The sequence below is a fragment of the Heptranchias perlo genome, chromosome 24 (assembly GCF_035084215.1).
Source record: "Heptranchias perlo isolate sHepPer1 chromosome 24, sHepPer1.hap1, whole genome shotgun sequence".
Lineage (NCBI taxonomy): Eukaryota > Metazoa > Chordata > Chondrichthyes > Hexanchiformes > Hexanchidae > Heptranchias > Heptranchias perlo.
In genome coordinates, this window is record NC_090348.1 from 37,206,578 (window position 1) to 37,221,275 (window position 14,698).

General features: G+C 40.9%; 1 protein-coding gene across 3 annotated transcripts in view; it reads right to left on the minus strand.

Annotated features, from left to right (window-relative positions):
• Window positions 1-1,816: 1,816 nt before the first annotated feature.
• Window positions 1,817-14,698, minus strand: part of sfmbt2 (Scm like with four mbt domains 2) — a 180,145-nt gene continuing 167,263 nt past the window's right edge. For all 3 annotated transcript variants that reach the window (XM_068005104.1, XM_068005106.1, XM_068005105.1), the window contains exon 21: window positions 1,817-4,658. In XM_068005104.1, the coding sequence (XP_067861205.1) occupies window positions 4,518-4,658 (141 nt within the window). In that variant the 3' untranslated portion in view covers window positions 1,817-4,517. The remainder of the gene's footprint in view (window positions 4,659-14,698) is intronic.

The following is a 14,698-nucleotide window of genomic DNA, read 5'->3' on the forward strand; positions in this document are numbered from 1 at the left end:
CTGACAAAGGCTGTAACATGTAGATAGTATAGATTTAATTCTTCAAAATATATACAAAATGTGTAAAGACTGAGTAGGCTAACAAAGCAGGACACTGTCCTTCAGAAATTAAGCAGCGACAGCAATATTTATTATAGTTCCAGTAAGTATAACATGCAAGAAAACCATTACAATGTACAGTTCCACATATTACCTCAGTGTTTCCTGCACATTATTCTACTGATCTGGGAAAAACACTGATATATGTTTGCTGTTTAAAAAATACAACAACAGGACACCATATACACATTAAAATGGAATGTGCAATTTTCTTACCACATATACAAACTAAGTCCATACAGAAGATAAACAAAAAGCAATAACTGCTCTGCAGTATCTCGTACATCAAGACCCTTAATGATACTAAGGGGGTGAAATACGACTTTGGCAGGGCACAAGGGCAGTAGTGAATTGGATGCCCATTATACACCCTATCCAATTTTTCTTTCTATTGAAGCCACTGGAAAGCTGCTGATCTGCTACCGCCCATTTTGTGTCCTCGTTGAATTTGAATTTCACCAAATTTCCCAAATGTTTACAATGGGTTTATTCTTCCTGAATATTTCTTGCATAGTGGCGTCGACTTTAACCTCATGAAAATCCAGCTACTTCATTTGCTGATGTAGCCAAGAGATCAAACTTTAAGTTATTTAACATATGTATTTATTTAGGGTGCCTGCCTATTCTGACATCAAAACATTGTGGCAGAATGACATTACTGAACTGAATGGTAAGAGGAAGGCCATACATTACACAGTATTATTATTTTAGTATGGAATGAAAGAATGAGACTTTTAATCTTGCTCCAATTAATACTAATAATACTCAGTTTTACTAAGTATCCTGTGTATTTTAATGCAGATAAAGGGATTTTGCAAGGTTTTCAAGCATGTGTGTTTTCAAGATAGGGTGAATGGGGCCCATTTTTCAAAATCCCTGTAAATGCATTTATTTTGTTTCATAGCCACAGACCAATCTTCCCAACATCAATGTAACACAGGCACAAGGTTTGCTGAGGCACTTCTGTTGGCAAACAGCAGCCCCTATAGATGTGGTTCCAGCATTAGTAAACAAAGAGCCTCATAGGTATGAAATGGTATGTTCTTAATGTATTTAATTGATTCCTGGTTTATAAGAGTAAAATGGTACATTATAGAGTGAATCACACTTCCATATTACTCTGATGTATGTAGATTCTGACTCCTTTATAATACACAACTCTGTCTGGCCAACATAACGAGAGCTCTACTAGCCAAAATATTTTCTGTGCATTCTTCTGAAAGAAAATCTAAACTTTAAAATCAAACCTCCCGAATATTAAATATACTATTTGGTAGGTATGGAGATCATTATTAAAGTCTGTTTTAATGTTAATAATCAGGGCTGAATATTTTGACAAAGACCATTACCCCATTTTTGGCCTTGTAAAATATATTATAACAAAACTAACCCTAAAACCATGTTCCTAGCCTTCACATCTTTCAGACATTCTTGGTTTTGTAAGTGTCCTTTTTGTAAGTTCAGACAATTGAATCACTCAAGGCCACATCCAAGTCTGAGTGGTTTACTGAACACTTGAGTATACCAGATTTTATTTTGTATAGGAAATTGAAATTTTAGAGGTTACAAAAATGAGTTTATTAAAAAATAAATGAATGTACAGTATGATAAATGTGTGATTCTTAAATGGAACAGAATTGCACATAAAGCACTGATCTCATTTTAAATCATTGAACTGTATTTTTATTTCAACATGATTTTTAATAAAAAAGCATATTTGTTACTCATACACCACATAAAATATTTTAAATATTAGGAGTGAGGAAAAACACAAATCAATAAGTTGTTCATTTTTTCCTCCCAAAACTCTCATTAACAGACTTAAAATTTGGATCTCCTATGCTACAGCAAATGGGAAATTTAACAATAGATTTTCAATCTTGTGCTTCTGAAGAATTCATATAGAAGATGCATGTTCAACATGGTTTTACACTAGAAACAGTGACCTAGTACCATGAAATAAAGTGTGATATTTAAAGTTTTAATTTGGTGTTCTTTTGCTCCCAACTTTGTTGTGCTACAGGACTTTTTACCCGTAGATTTGTTTTCACATTATGGCAAGGCAAGCTTAGCTCACATTAAATTTATGATGAGTCTGCATGTGGCTTACTGGAACAAGGGGCCACCTCTCTACAGCCTGTCATTTAATACTTTTAGATCATCTTTGTAGTTGCTGGCTTTAAAATTAACTAGTAAGTTTACCGTATTGATTCTAGGCAGAAACACCAAACGCATTCCTTGAATGCATACAAATATTGTGTGTGTACAAAGTGAATGGCACACGACAAGGGTTGGATGAGCAGATTATCTGAAATATCTAGTAACTTTGACTGTTACTTAGTCTTTATGGCAGCAAAAGTCTTTGACCAGAAAGAGTTAAGAAGCAAACCTGAGCCCTTCAACAATCTGTCTCTGATGCTCACAGTACAAGGGTTGCCAAGTGACAGTAACCACCACAGTTATCCTCAACATTAAATGGCCTGTGGTAGAGAAATCGGAAGCCTAGACTATTTTTTAATGAAGTCCTTATGGGATTGCAAAGGTGTGGTATGCACTATAGCTGTCAGTGTTCCAGAAAATGTTTTTAAATAAACTATTCTGCATGAAAGAGAAAGATGAGGAAAATAAGTGACTAACTAAATGTAGGTGCATTATTTGAAGAAGAAGTTCAGTCTGCGGCCATTTGATGCATAAAATATATCACAATTTAATTCTAATTCTAAATTATGAATTAGTCTATACAGTAAAAATGTTCCAAACATTTACACAGTCACTGCACTCCAAACAGCAATTCACTGTGTGAAGCACTGGTTTGTTTTGACAATCTTACAAGGAGCTAAGTAAATGCAACCATTTTTTTACTTTTAACTGTGCAGATGAAATTATAAAAATCTAGATATTCAAAAGGATTTCTGTATGGCATAGGTTTTCAAACTGGGGTTCCCAGTCCATAAAAAAGACTAAGATGTCTGTGAAACTATTAGAGGTCTACCATCTGATTTCTGCATTTTATTTTATTTGACTCACTAGCATATTATGCTGTATGCTAATAAGAAAATGTTTCCTGCAACAATGTCACAAGGTTGGTTTGAGTTCCCAGGAATGTGCCATTATTTGCAGGGGGTCTCTCCATCACAAAGGTTTAAAAATCATTGCTGTAAAGTATCTGGAACCTGCAGTTTTTCCTCCAAGAATATGTAGCAAATATTCAACCAATTGATGCAATTCATCTTAATGTCTACAACATAACAGACTTTGTCTCTGAAGGTCAAAGTATCTTGTGAAATCGGTTTCAAAGTATAAATAACTGTGGCATGTTTTGTTTGAAAACAACTTGATACCCACACACTGTAGTGCAGTAATAGTTTATCACTTAAAATTATCAACACATTGTCCTTTCCAAAACTTGTTTTTTTTCCTTTTTACACATAAAATCATATACAACTTTTTCCTTTATAAGATCATTTATATTGTACCAGTGTCAGCAACCTCCTTACTTTAAACACTAATCATTACAAAGTATCACCAGAGAGAAATTTCACACTCAACTCTGGGTTATAAAAATACCCTGTTCTAGTTAATTACAGATAGTCCTGATCTCATTAAATTTCAGTGAGCTTGAACTGGATTAACTGTTTGGCTGCTATTGACCTCGGGTTTAAAGAAATCTGCACATTGAAGGGCAGCAAAACTGCTCATGTTTTCTGGTCCCAATTCTAAACTAAACGGCACAGTGCCACGGGAGTTAAACATTCTCCTTATAACTCAAGTTGATAACATTCCTAACCAGTCGGCAAAATATAAATCACAACCAAATCAAAATGAACAGGAGTACTGTACAGAAATATTGTTCAACTGGACAGCAAAGCAGACTGATGGATTGTTGTCAGGAATACATCCAGTACCTCCAAGATCAGGCGTGTCCTTTCACTGTTGATTCCAATTTGTGCACATGCCACCATTCTAAATAAGATAGTAGGGAGTTAAAGCTTCAAGACTCAGCAAGTCTAGAAAGCCTGCCAAATGATGAATCTTTGACAATATGGCTGCTGTTATCACTTTTAAATCCACATTCAAGGGATACCTTTTCATTTCTATACAAATCTCTAAAGTGGTTCACATTTGATTGTGTCTTCATTATGTGCCCATTGGTGACTGATTTCACTTAAATATGTTGTAGTATCCATCTCCTTGTAAAAGAGGCTCTTTTACAATTATGTAACTTATTATTTCATTTTCATCAAATTACTCACGTGAGCAGCAAATCTAAAAAAATGCTCACAAGGTCTTTCAAAGCATTTCTCTGGCTGACAAGTTATCAGATCTATCTGTTGTGTTAAATCTGAACACATTGGTCCGGTGTTTATTTGAGAGCAATTCTGGACAGACTAGGTTAGAAGGTATCATGGCAAATTAAGTCAGTTAGCGTACTGTGCATAGAAAGCAATTTTCACTCTCTCAATGTGATGACATAATTTGATAGCAGGGCCGAGTTTAAGCTCCATACATTCCTGGACTGTTGGCAGCGTCAGGAGTAGCAGTGCCTGGCCATCAATGTCCTGTGGGATAGATAAAAATAAATAAATGTTCCAATAATTCACTGAATTCAGGATATTGAAACAGGATAACAGCAATACAATTTACCAGCAGAGCCTTTTGTATGTACTGTAAACACAAGATCAATTTGATTCTCAATTCATTTTATTTACACATGGAAATATTGGTTGACTGCTCTAATTTACTATGAAATACACTTTGCAAAATCGAACTGAACCTATAAACTGTCTGAATAAATATATTGTACTTCCTTTGAATTGTACCTGGGGTAACATGAATATAAGTGTGAAAGAAAGGTCAGTAATGCATGTTAGATTACATTTACATAGGTCAGTGTGATCCTGTGGTAATAATGCCCCTGAATGTATGTCACAGCAAAGAACTATATTAATTTACCCTGCTTCATCTGGCAGTAATGTACGTGTGGTTGCAGCCAAGGAATCGCAATGTATGTTTATTTTGGCTCACTTTTACATTTTTGAAAGTAATTTTACACTGGTTCTGTGAACACTGCATTGTGATTCATACTTGAAAAGAACATGATGTGCTACTAAATAAACAAAGGAGACCTCTTAAAATCACTCCTTTGCCAGAAAGAGAGATGGGCTGAAGCAAGTTTTGATCTGAACAGTTCTCTCCAGGTTTTTGTTTACCTTAATGAGAATGGAAGGGAAATTACTGATGCATAACCCTTCTGCCACTAGATTTCACTGACTTACAAAATATTATACTGTAAAAATGTTTCAAATTAAGTGTTAAAAGTTATGAACTTTTAAATCAAGTAAATACACCAAAGATTTATATATGGTTAACAGGAATGTTGGATTGTTAAGGCCTATTAAAACCTTGTTAATGACCTATCAAGAAAATGGTTCAGTTTCCCATCAGGAGCGAGGTAAATAACTGTTTGTGCTCAGATGTAGTTATTGTAACGACAAAAAGATTTGGAAGCATCAGCACAGCACGGACAGGAGCCTTTGAGCCCCTCAGAATAGGGGAGGAGAATTTTAACCCCTAACAACAGGTGGGAAGTTAAAATAATAGATTTTTCCAGCGCAACCACAACCTGGCTCCAACTTCCGGGTTTAACGGAGGTGCATTTGGATGCGTGCGAGTAACCTACTCACTGGAGGTGGCTCCATAATTAGTGCAGGCGGGCGGGTACTTATAGGAGCAATTTACCTCATTGAGATGTTAAATAGGTGTTTTTAAAATTGAATTTAAGAGACCTTTGAATTTAACGCCTCCACCATAGGTTTCCCAGGGCTCGTGAATCTAGTCAGTGAAACCGAGGCAAGAAGGGCTGGATCCAAGAGGTAAGTGCTTTTATTACACTACTTGTGGACCAGGAGTGCTTCCCCATGGCTCAACCTGAGATCGGCCGATCCCCCTCCACGATGTCTGACTTCCCTTACCACCCCCCCGCGATCTCACACCCCCATACAAACCCCGAAGACCACGATCTCCCCCATACAAACCCTGAAGACTCCGATATCCCCCATACAAACCCTGAAGACTCCGATATCCCCCATACAAACCCTGAAGACTCCAATCGCCCCCTGGCTGCTTTCCCACTTGACTGGCAGCCAGCCTACCAATCTGGCTGGCTGCCGGACGCGAAATCTGTTGAAAAGTTTTTAAAGACCTCCCAACCCAAAATAGTCATGACGTGCGGGAAACCCTTACTTCCGGGTTTCCCGTCCGAAAATTTTCCTTCCTGCTCACTTCCCAGCTCCGAGTTAACTTCCAGGCCTAGGTGTTGGGCCTTGCTGTCTAGCTTACAGTGCAGTGGAAGCAGAAGGTGACATCCTGACAGCTTAGATTACATAGAGGATTCAGAAGGCGGATGTGCCAGACCAGATTTAGCCACCTGGACTTGGCAGAAGAGCAGTGATGATAAGGCTCACTCAGCAGGGACTCTGAATAAGGTGCATCATGGGGTGAACAAAGACCTGCAAGAACACCGCACGATCTTCAACATCTAGTATTTCATTTAGGTAACTTGAGGCCGCTTTCACCACACACACACCTCTCCACCCTGATCAGTGATAACCAGCAGCAGCAGCAGCAGCAACAACTACAATTTTACCACATTGCTTGTGTCCTCGAGATACAGGGAACCATCGACACTCCTTATCACATCTTCAGGACATCTCAAAGCACATGACAACAATTACTTGCAGTCACTATTGTTATGTAGGCAAACACAGCAGCCAATTTTTCACATAGTAAGAACTCACTAACAGCAAATGAGATGAATGACCAGTTAATCTGTTGTTTTTGAGTTGTAGGTTGAGGAAAGAGGCTGGGCAGAATATCAGGAAAACTTGCAGCTTTTCTTCAGATAGCTCCAGGAGATCTTTTATGCCTACTTAACCAGACAAGAGCCTCAGTTTTAATGTCTCATCTGAAAGACAGCACATTCAACAATGTAGTACTCCTGCAGTACTACACCACAGTGTCAGTCTGGATTAAGTCCTGGAGTGGGGCTTTAACCTATGACCGTTTGACTTGGAGGTTTATTAAGTGCTATCAGCTGAGCCAATCTGACATAACAATTGGACTTGTCCAGGATATGTATGCAGCAAAAGGTATTACAATGACTTTCAAATAGTATGTGACCATGACCAGAAAATATATGATTTCCAAAAAGTACTCATGACGTTTACATTCTGAAACAAGTACCGCACAGCTCTTTGAGGGAGACGGGAGATAGAATGGTACCCACTTGGAGCTTTGGGTAGTGCAACCAAGGCTGAAAAAACCTCTGCATTAACCCCTGCAAAGCAGCAGAAAGCAGATACAATGGGGCCAATATTAGGAGGGAGGCGGGTTGGCAGCAGGGGGTCGACTGGGCGCATGGGAGACGCGCCCAGTGAAATCGGGGTGCTCCGAAGCAATCGCAGCTTGATTGAAGGTACTTACCTTTGCTTCCGGGTTGCGCACTGGAAAGCTGCGCAGCGGGCGCAATGCGCGTGCGCAGCAAAGGCTGTCAGATGGAGGAGCCCTATTTATAAGGGGCAGTCCTCCACTGACTGATGCTGCAGAAAATAGGCAAAATTACAGCATGGAGCATCCCAGGAGGAAGGCTGGTCCCAGGTTTAATGATGCCTCACTCCAGGTCTTACTGGATGCGGTGAGGAGGAGGGGGAGGACAGAGATCTTCTCCCCGGTGGGCGGGAGGAAGTGGCCTGCCTCTGCCACCAAGAAGGCCTGGCTCAAGGTGGCAGAGGAGGTCACCTGCACCACCAACATATCGCGTACCTGCATACAGTGCAGGAGGCGCTTCAATGACCTAAGTAGGTCAGCCGAAATGAGTACACTTACTCATTCCCCTACACTCCGTCTGCCACATCACCACCCCCACCCCACATCTCCTTCTGCACTGTCAACACTACTCTATCACATCATTCCTCACACCCACTCAAAGCTCATCCTCATCTTACCTGCAAATACTCACCTTGCCAGTACTCATCCCACCACTACCACTCAACCCAATCCTCATACAATCTCATGGCTCTATCTCATACTCACCATCTCATGCATCTCTTTCACGGTCAGCCTCACTCAACCTGCCACTACCTGTGCTGCAGCCACAGGGCATGCATCACATATGTGCAGTAGGAAGCGTAAGGCAAACGTGTCGTGAGCATGAAGGGGATGCACATGGGTGTTTGAGGGTTTGTCATGGTTTTTACTTATATTTGATTTCTGATCAACTCAGATTACATATTATATTGTCACCACTACTGCCACGTACTTTGCGAATCTTGTCTGGTTTGTGCAATAGTGCCCTTTCCTGAGGATCACTATGAAGACGCACAACTGATGCCACCCATTGTGTCAATGCAGAGTGGGTCTAGGTGTATTTGCAAGGCTCTTTTGTGCAGACGACTGAGAGACGTCGGTGATGTCCCCGGTGGCACACTGGAAGGTTGCGAAGGAGAAGTTGTTGAGGGCAGTGGTGACTTTGACAGCAACAGGTAAGAAGATGGTGCTTGGGCCAGCCGGGAGCAGCTCGGCATGAAGGAGGCTGCAGATATCCACGACTACATGTCGAGTGACTCTGAGCCTCTGTGTGCACTGCTGCTCAGAGAGGTTCAGAAAGGTGAGCCTCGATCTGTGGACCCTGTGGCGAGGGTAGTGCTTTCTGAGACGCATCTCTCTCTGCGGTTGTCCTCCCTCCTGCTGTGCAGGTGGATGTGTCACAGCACTGTGTTGTGGAGCTCGACGTGTCAGAGGTGGACGGCGCAGCCAGCGAGGCTGGTGATGCTGTTTGTCCTCCGAGGAGGTCATTACTACAGCCCCCATCCGGAAGATGTACGTTTGAGGGGGTCCGCAAGGTAGGTAAATGTGTCTGCACACTGGGGTAAGTGTGCAAGTTTGTGAATTTTATTGTTAGGAGGAGGGTGGTGGAGGCCAAACTTTGTCCAAAGTGACAGAGTGGCCTCCTGCAATGAGTGAGGGTCTCCCCCCCCCCCCCCACACCAGTCAAATGGACCTTTGCAGCTGCCACAGGCTGATGGCTGCAACACGTCCATTTCAATTGGGAGTGTTTCCCCCAGTACCGGAAACAGTCTCAGTTGCGATGAAAATCCCACCCCTCCTAAAATATCATGTCAGTCAAGTCTGCTAATGACCTGAAGTATCAAAATAATTACCTTAAGTGGCATTCTGCCAGCTTTAATTGCCGGCAGGAGTCCTGCATGCGGGGGCTGCGCGCACATGTAAGCGCGTCACTGGGGAATCCGGAAGTGGGCGGGTTGGAGCCGGGCTCTGGACCCGCCCTGGTAATCCCCGATTTTCGGAGCCCCCCCGCCACGCACCCGCCGGCTCGGGGGTCCGAAAATCAAGCCCAATGAGTTATATGAATGAATCATAATGATTCAGATGCTTCAACTAGTCAGAGGAGGAAAGGGTCTTTCAATATGTCCCAGACAACATCAGCAAAATTAGGAGTAATTTTAACCTAAACCACCTGGCAGGAAATTGACGGCTTGGATGGGCAACCTGTTCTACACGCCGACAATTTTATTTCCCACTGACTTCAATGGAAGTTAGGTTAAAATGACCCCCTATATGTTGCATGTTGCCACTGACAGCCTTGAGCTTCAGTATGGACTTCAATAAAGAGCAATAACGAATCATGAAAGATCTGGAGGACAACAGTGCATAACAACCACCAGCAGCTAAGCAACTATTTAGGCAAAGTGGTAGCAGTGTTAGGAGCTGATTGTCCAATTCTTCTAATGATGTCCAGAATTGAGTCCTATAACTTTCTAATGCATATAACTGCTACTTGTTTTTTTTTGCTTACTTTTTTCAAAGAACTGCATATAGTTTGGCTTCATTTTGGCCAACTGGCACTTTTTTCTGCTCAAAGAAAGAAGTATATATGACAAGATATGTGAAAAGAATAACATTTATTGTATCTCTGAGTGTGTTATATATTTAATGTATTTTGCTACAGTGCTACATCGTGATCGGTGAAGTAACTGACATACCATTTTGTCATGTTCTTCCCTAGGGGGTAGAGTACAATAGGGGAGGTGCGGAAACAAGTGAAGTGGCTGCAAAGCACATGTGGGATGAAGAAGGACTGATACCCCCTGCTGCTGAATCTGCATCAGTGCCTGTGATAGTCACTTTGAGTTCAATATTTTAAAGTGAGATTCTTGCCATTTCAGCAGGACTTCATGGTGACACAATGAGTGCAAATGAGTAAAGTCTATGCTACTCCATACATGCATTCATGATGTCTACTGAACATCAGTAAGTTCTCCAAGTGACTTCCTCGTGGTATCAATCACTCCACTAAAGAGTGTAAGTTGATCATGACAGTTTATTGGAATTTAATCCCCAAAGCATCCATAGTAGCAGTGCGAGTATTCTTGAGAGATGCTTCCACTGTGCCTATGTTCCATGTAATTGAGGTTGCCATTGCAGATGCAACAGCTGTGAGCATTTGCTCTGTGCTAGGATGCAGGGCAGACAATTATTGATGTATATCAGTCATGTGGGAGACAATGGTGCATGTTGGACTCCTTTAACTACCTAGACCTTCTGCCAAAATCATGTTTATAAACCAAAGACTCGTCAACAGCAACTACATGTTACAGTATTCTCTGGTCGAAAATCTGGCAAATGTTAAACCCCTGTTCAAAAAAGGGGAGAGGGATAAACCCAGCAATTACAGGCCAGTCAGTCTAATGTCAGTGGTGGGGAAACTTTTAGGAGACAATAATCCAGGACAAAATTAATTGGCACTTGGAAAAGTATGAGCTAATAAATGAAAGTCAGTAAGGATTTGTTAAAGGAAAATTGTGTTGGACTAACTTGATTGAGTTCTTTGATGAAGTAATGGAGAGGGTTGATGTTGCGTATATGGACTTTCAAAAGGCATTTGATAAAGTACCACATAATAGACTTATTAGCAAAATTAAAGCCCATGGGATTAAAGAGATAGTGGCAGCGAGGATACAAAACTGGCTAGGGGGCAGAAAGCAGAGAGTAGTGGTGAGCGTTTGTTTTTCAGACTGGAGGGAATTTTACAGTGGTGTTCCCCAGAGGCCAGTATTAGGACCACTGCTCTTTTTGATCTATAGTAACGACCTGGATTTGGGTATAGAGGGTATAATTTCAAAGTTTGCAGATGACACAAAACTTGGAAATGTAGTAAACAATGTGGAGGATAGTAACAGACTTCAGGAGGACATGGACAGACTGGTGAAATGGGCAGACACGTGGCAGAAGAAACTTAACATAGAGAAGTGTGAAGTGATACATTTTGGTAGGAAGAATGAGGCGAGGCAATATAAACTAAATGGTACAATTTTAAAGAGAGTGCAGGAACAGAGAGACCTGGGGGTGCACATATACCAAATCTTTGAAGGTGGCAGGACAAGTTGAGAAGGCTGTTAAAAAAGAAATGGTATCCTGGGCTTTATTAATAGAGGCACAGAGTACAAAAGTAAGGAAGTTATGCTAAACCTTTATAAAACACTGGTTAGGCCTCAGCTGGAATATTGTGTTCAATTCTGGGCACACTCTAAGAAGGATGTCTAGGTCTTAGAAAGGGTGCAGAAGAGATTTACTAGAATGGTGCCAGGGATGAGGGACTTCAGTTATGTGGAGAGACTGGAGAAGCTGGGGTGGTTCTCCTTGAAAGAGAGAAGGTTAAGGGGAGATTTGATAGAGGTGTTCAAAATCATGAATGATTTTGATAGAGTAAATAAGGAGAAAACGTTTCCAGCGGCAGAATGGTCGGTAACCAGAGGATACAAATTTAAGGTGTGCGGAAAAAGAACCAGAAGCGACATGAGGAAACACTTTTTACGCAGCGATTTGTTATGGTCTGGAATGCACTGTCTGAAAGGGTGGTGGAAGCAGATTCAATAGTAATTTTCAAAAGGGAATTTGATAAATACTTGGAGAAAAAATTTACAGGGCTTTGGGGAAACAGCAGGGGAATGGGACTAATTGGATAGTTCTTTCAAAGAGCTGGAACAGACACGATGGGCCAAACTGCCTCCTCCTGTGCTGTACCATTCTATGATAATCCTTATGCAACTGAAGAAGAGCATCTCTGAAGGCTGGGCCTCTGCCTGGAAACTCTAGCCTTTCTAAACCTTCCTCATAAGCAGTCAGTCTTTCTCCCAATAATTCCTCCTCTGCATTACTATTTAAGTGCCACATAGTGCGAGTCTCTGTGCTGGTGCTTGAAGTCTGTGAGAGAAATGATGAGTGTTGCTGTGGTTAGTAGTGCTCTTCTGCTGTACTCTGGGAGGTGCTTGGCTCTTCACCTGTTTTAAAAAAAACAGATGGGAGTTAGTATATAAACACACTTCTCCATTCGTGTACTGTATTGCCTGTAAATACACTATTAGTGGTTAAATATTGTCTGTGTGAAGGAATACATTGATGAGAATTAACATGTTCTTTATAGAGCGTAGGGTTAATACTGGACATATCAGGATGTCTGCACAGTCTTATGAGGCCCAATGCCTGGGAGTGTCTCTCTCCTAATGAATTGCATAAGCCTGATTTTCCAAGTAAGCAAAGTTTCTTTTCTTTGGTGGGGATGGGGGAGGGCTGGGTCCTCGCTCTGACATTGTAGACCAGTTTAGGTTAGACAAGCAAGAGCACTGAGGATTATGGCAGAGCACGTACATATTCATTCAAAAATCTTGCATTTGCAGGACCAAGCAAAAAGTGACCATTTTAATGTGGTGTCCATATATGGACTTCACCACAATTTGAAGAAAGTGGCCTTTTACAGTCAGTCAGTCATTTATATATTTCCTGTGAAAAATAAAACCGTTCAATGGCCTTTCCTTTTAGGACACTCAGCATTATTGGAAAGAATGCTTTTCTAGAAAAAATACTCTGTATGGCAATCATTTCTGTATCTGTCCTTTGCCACTTGATTACTGTGTGTCATTGGCTTACCTTGGAGCTCTTGCTGAGCTTATGGATTTTTTTCCCCCCCTGTGTCTTCTGCCAGGTCAAGGCTGAGTTTACCCTGACTGACACCTTAGCATTCACTTTGTCAATGGCTCATAGCAGTTGTTACCTCTGCAACTCCAAAAAGATTCTTGCTGTTTACTATAAAATTGATCAGCACTTGAATGACAACGCCAGTGAACCAAAGTGTCTAAATTTGCTGCTAAGACTTAACTGCAACTGTACTGCAGCTTAACTGTATTGCTGCTGGCTTAATTGTCTTTGCTCTTATTTACACTAGTTAATTAGCTGTAAAGCTACTTGAACTGTCAGAAGTGAGCATTATTATAGGCACAGTGATTAGCTAGGTTTCTGACACCAACCCCACTGGAAACTTTTTTCACAAAATCGCCCAAAAGAAAAACTAAGGTGAGATGCCATTTTAATTTTTACAAAAGAATGGGAAATTAAATCATCTTTCCCCAAAAGCAGAAAATATGCCCCTTGATGGAGTAATGAGTTTCACAGACTGTAAGGTGTATTCCTGTTTCTCTGTAGATGTTCATGCATGTAAAATATGAACAAATCTTGCTGAGTTCCATTTGATCTGTGTCATTAGTCACAAATTAGTCAATCCTAAATATAGGAAAACTGTTAGATGGTGACTTATTCATAACTCTAATGACTTATACCGACAACATTCAATTCAAGAGTGCCAAAATCAAGGATTTTGTTATAGTAGAAGTAAAGCGCTTTAACACTGACCCGATCCATGATGTAACATAGCTCTCCCCCGAGTACGGTTAAGAATTACACCGCGTCTACAGCACAGAAACAGGCCATTCGGCCCAGCTGGTCTATGCCGGTGTTTATGCTCCACACAAGCCTCCTCCCTCCCTGCTTCATCTAACCATATCAGCATACCCTTCTATTCCTTTCTCCTCTGTGTGCATATATAGCTTCCCCTAAATGCTTCTATGCTATTTGCCTCAACTACTCCCGTGGTAGCGCGTTCCACATTTTAACCACTCTTTGGGTAAAGAAGTTTCTCCTGAATTCCCTACTGGATTTATTAGTGACTATCTTATATTTATGACCTCTAGTTTTGGACTCTCCAACAATTAGAAACATTTTGTCTACGTCTATCCTATCAAACTCTTTCATTATCTTAAAGACCTCTATCGGGTCATCCCTCAAACTTCTCTTTTCCAGAGAAAAGAGCTCCAGCCTGTTTAGCCTTTCCTGATAACATCTTTTAATGACCATCAGAACTATTACATTTATTTTTATCTGGTCTGTCCAAATAATACAATTGTCTGCTGTGTTCACATAACACAATAAGGCTAATTTATAAAACGTCTGCAGTTCTCTTTTGCCATCTATTTTCTCTACAGAATGTGGTTTACTGGAGAACCATTAGTCTCCAGCCTCAGGGTTATTAAGCTTCTACTAATTAGTGTTTTCACGTTCGATAAGCTGCGCATAATTTTCAATATCTCTGAGGAGAGTGGCAAAGGTGTATTCAGGCACCACTCACGTTTAACTGTGAAGTAGATAATGTCCACTTTATTTTCAACTAGTTTAGATCTGGTAGACAGAG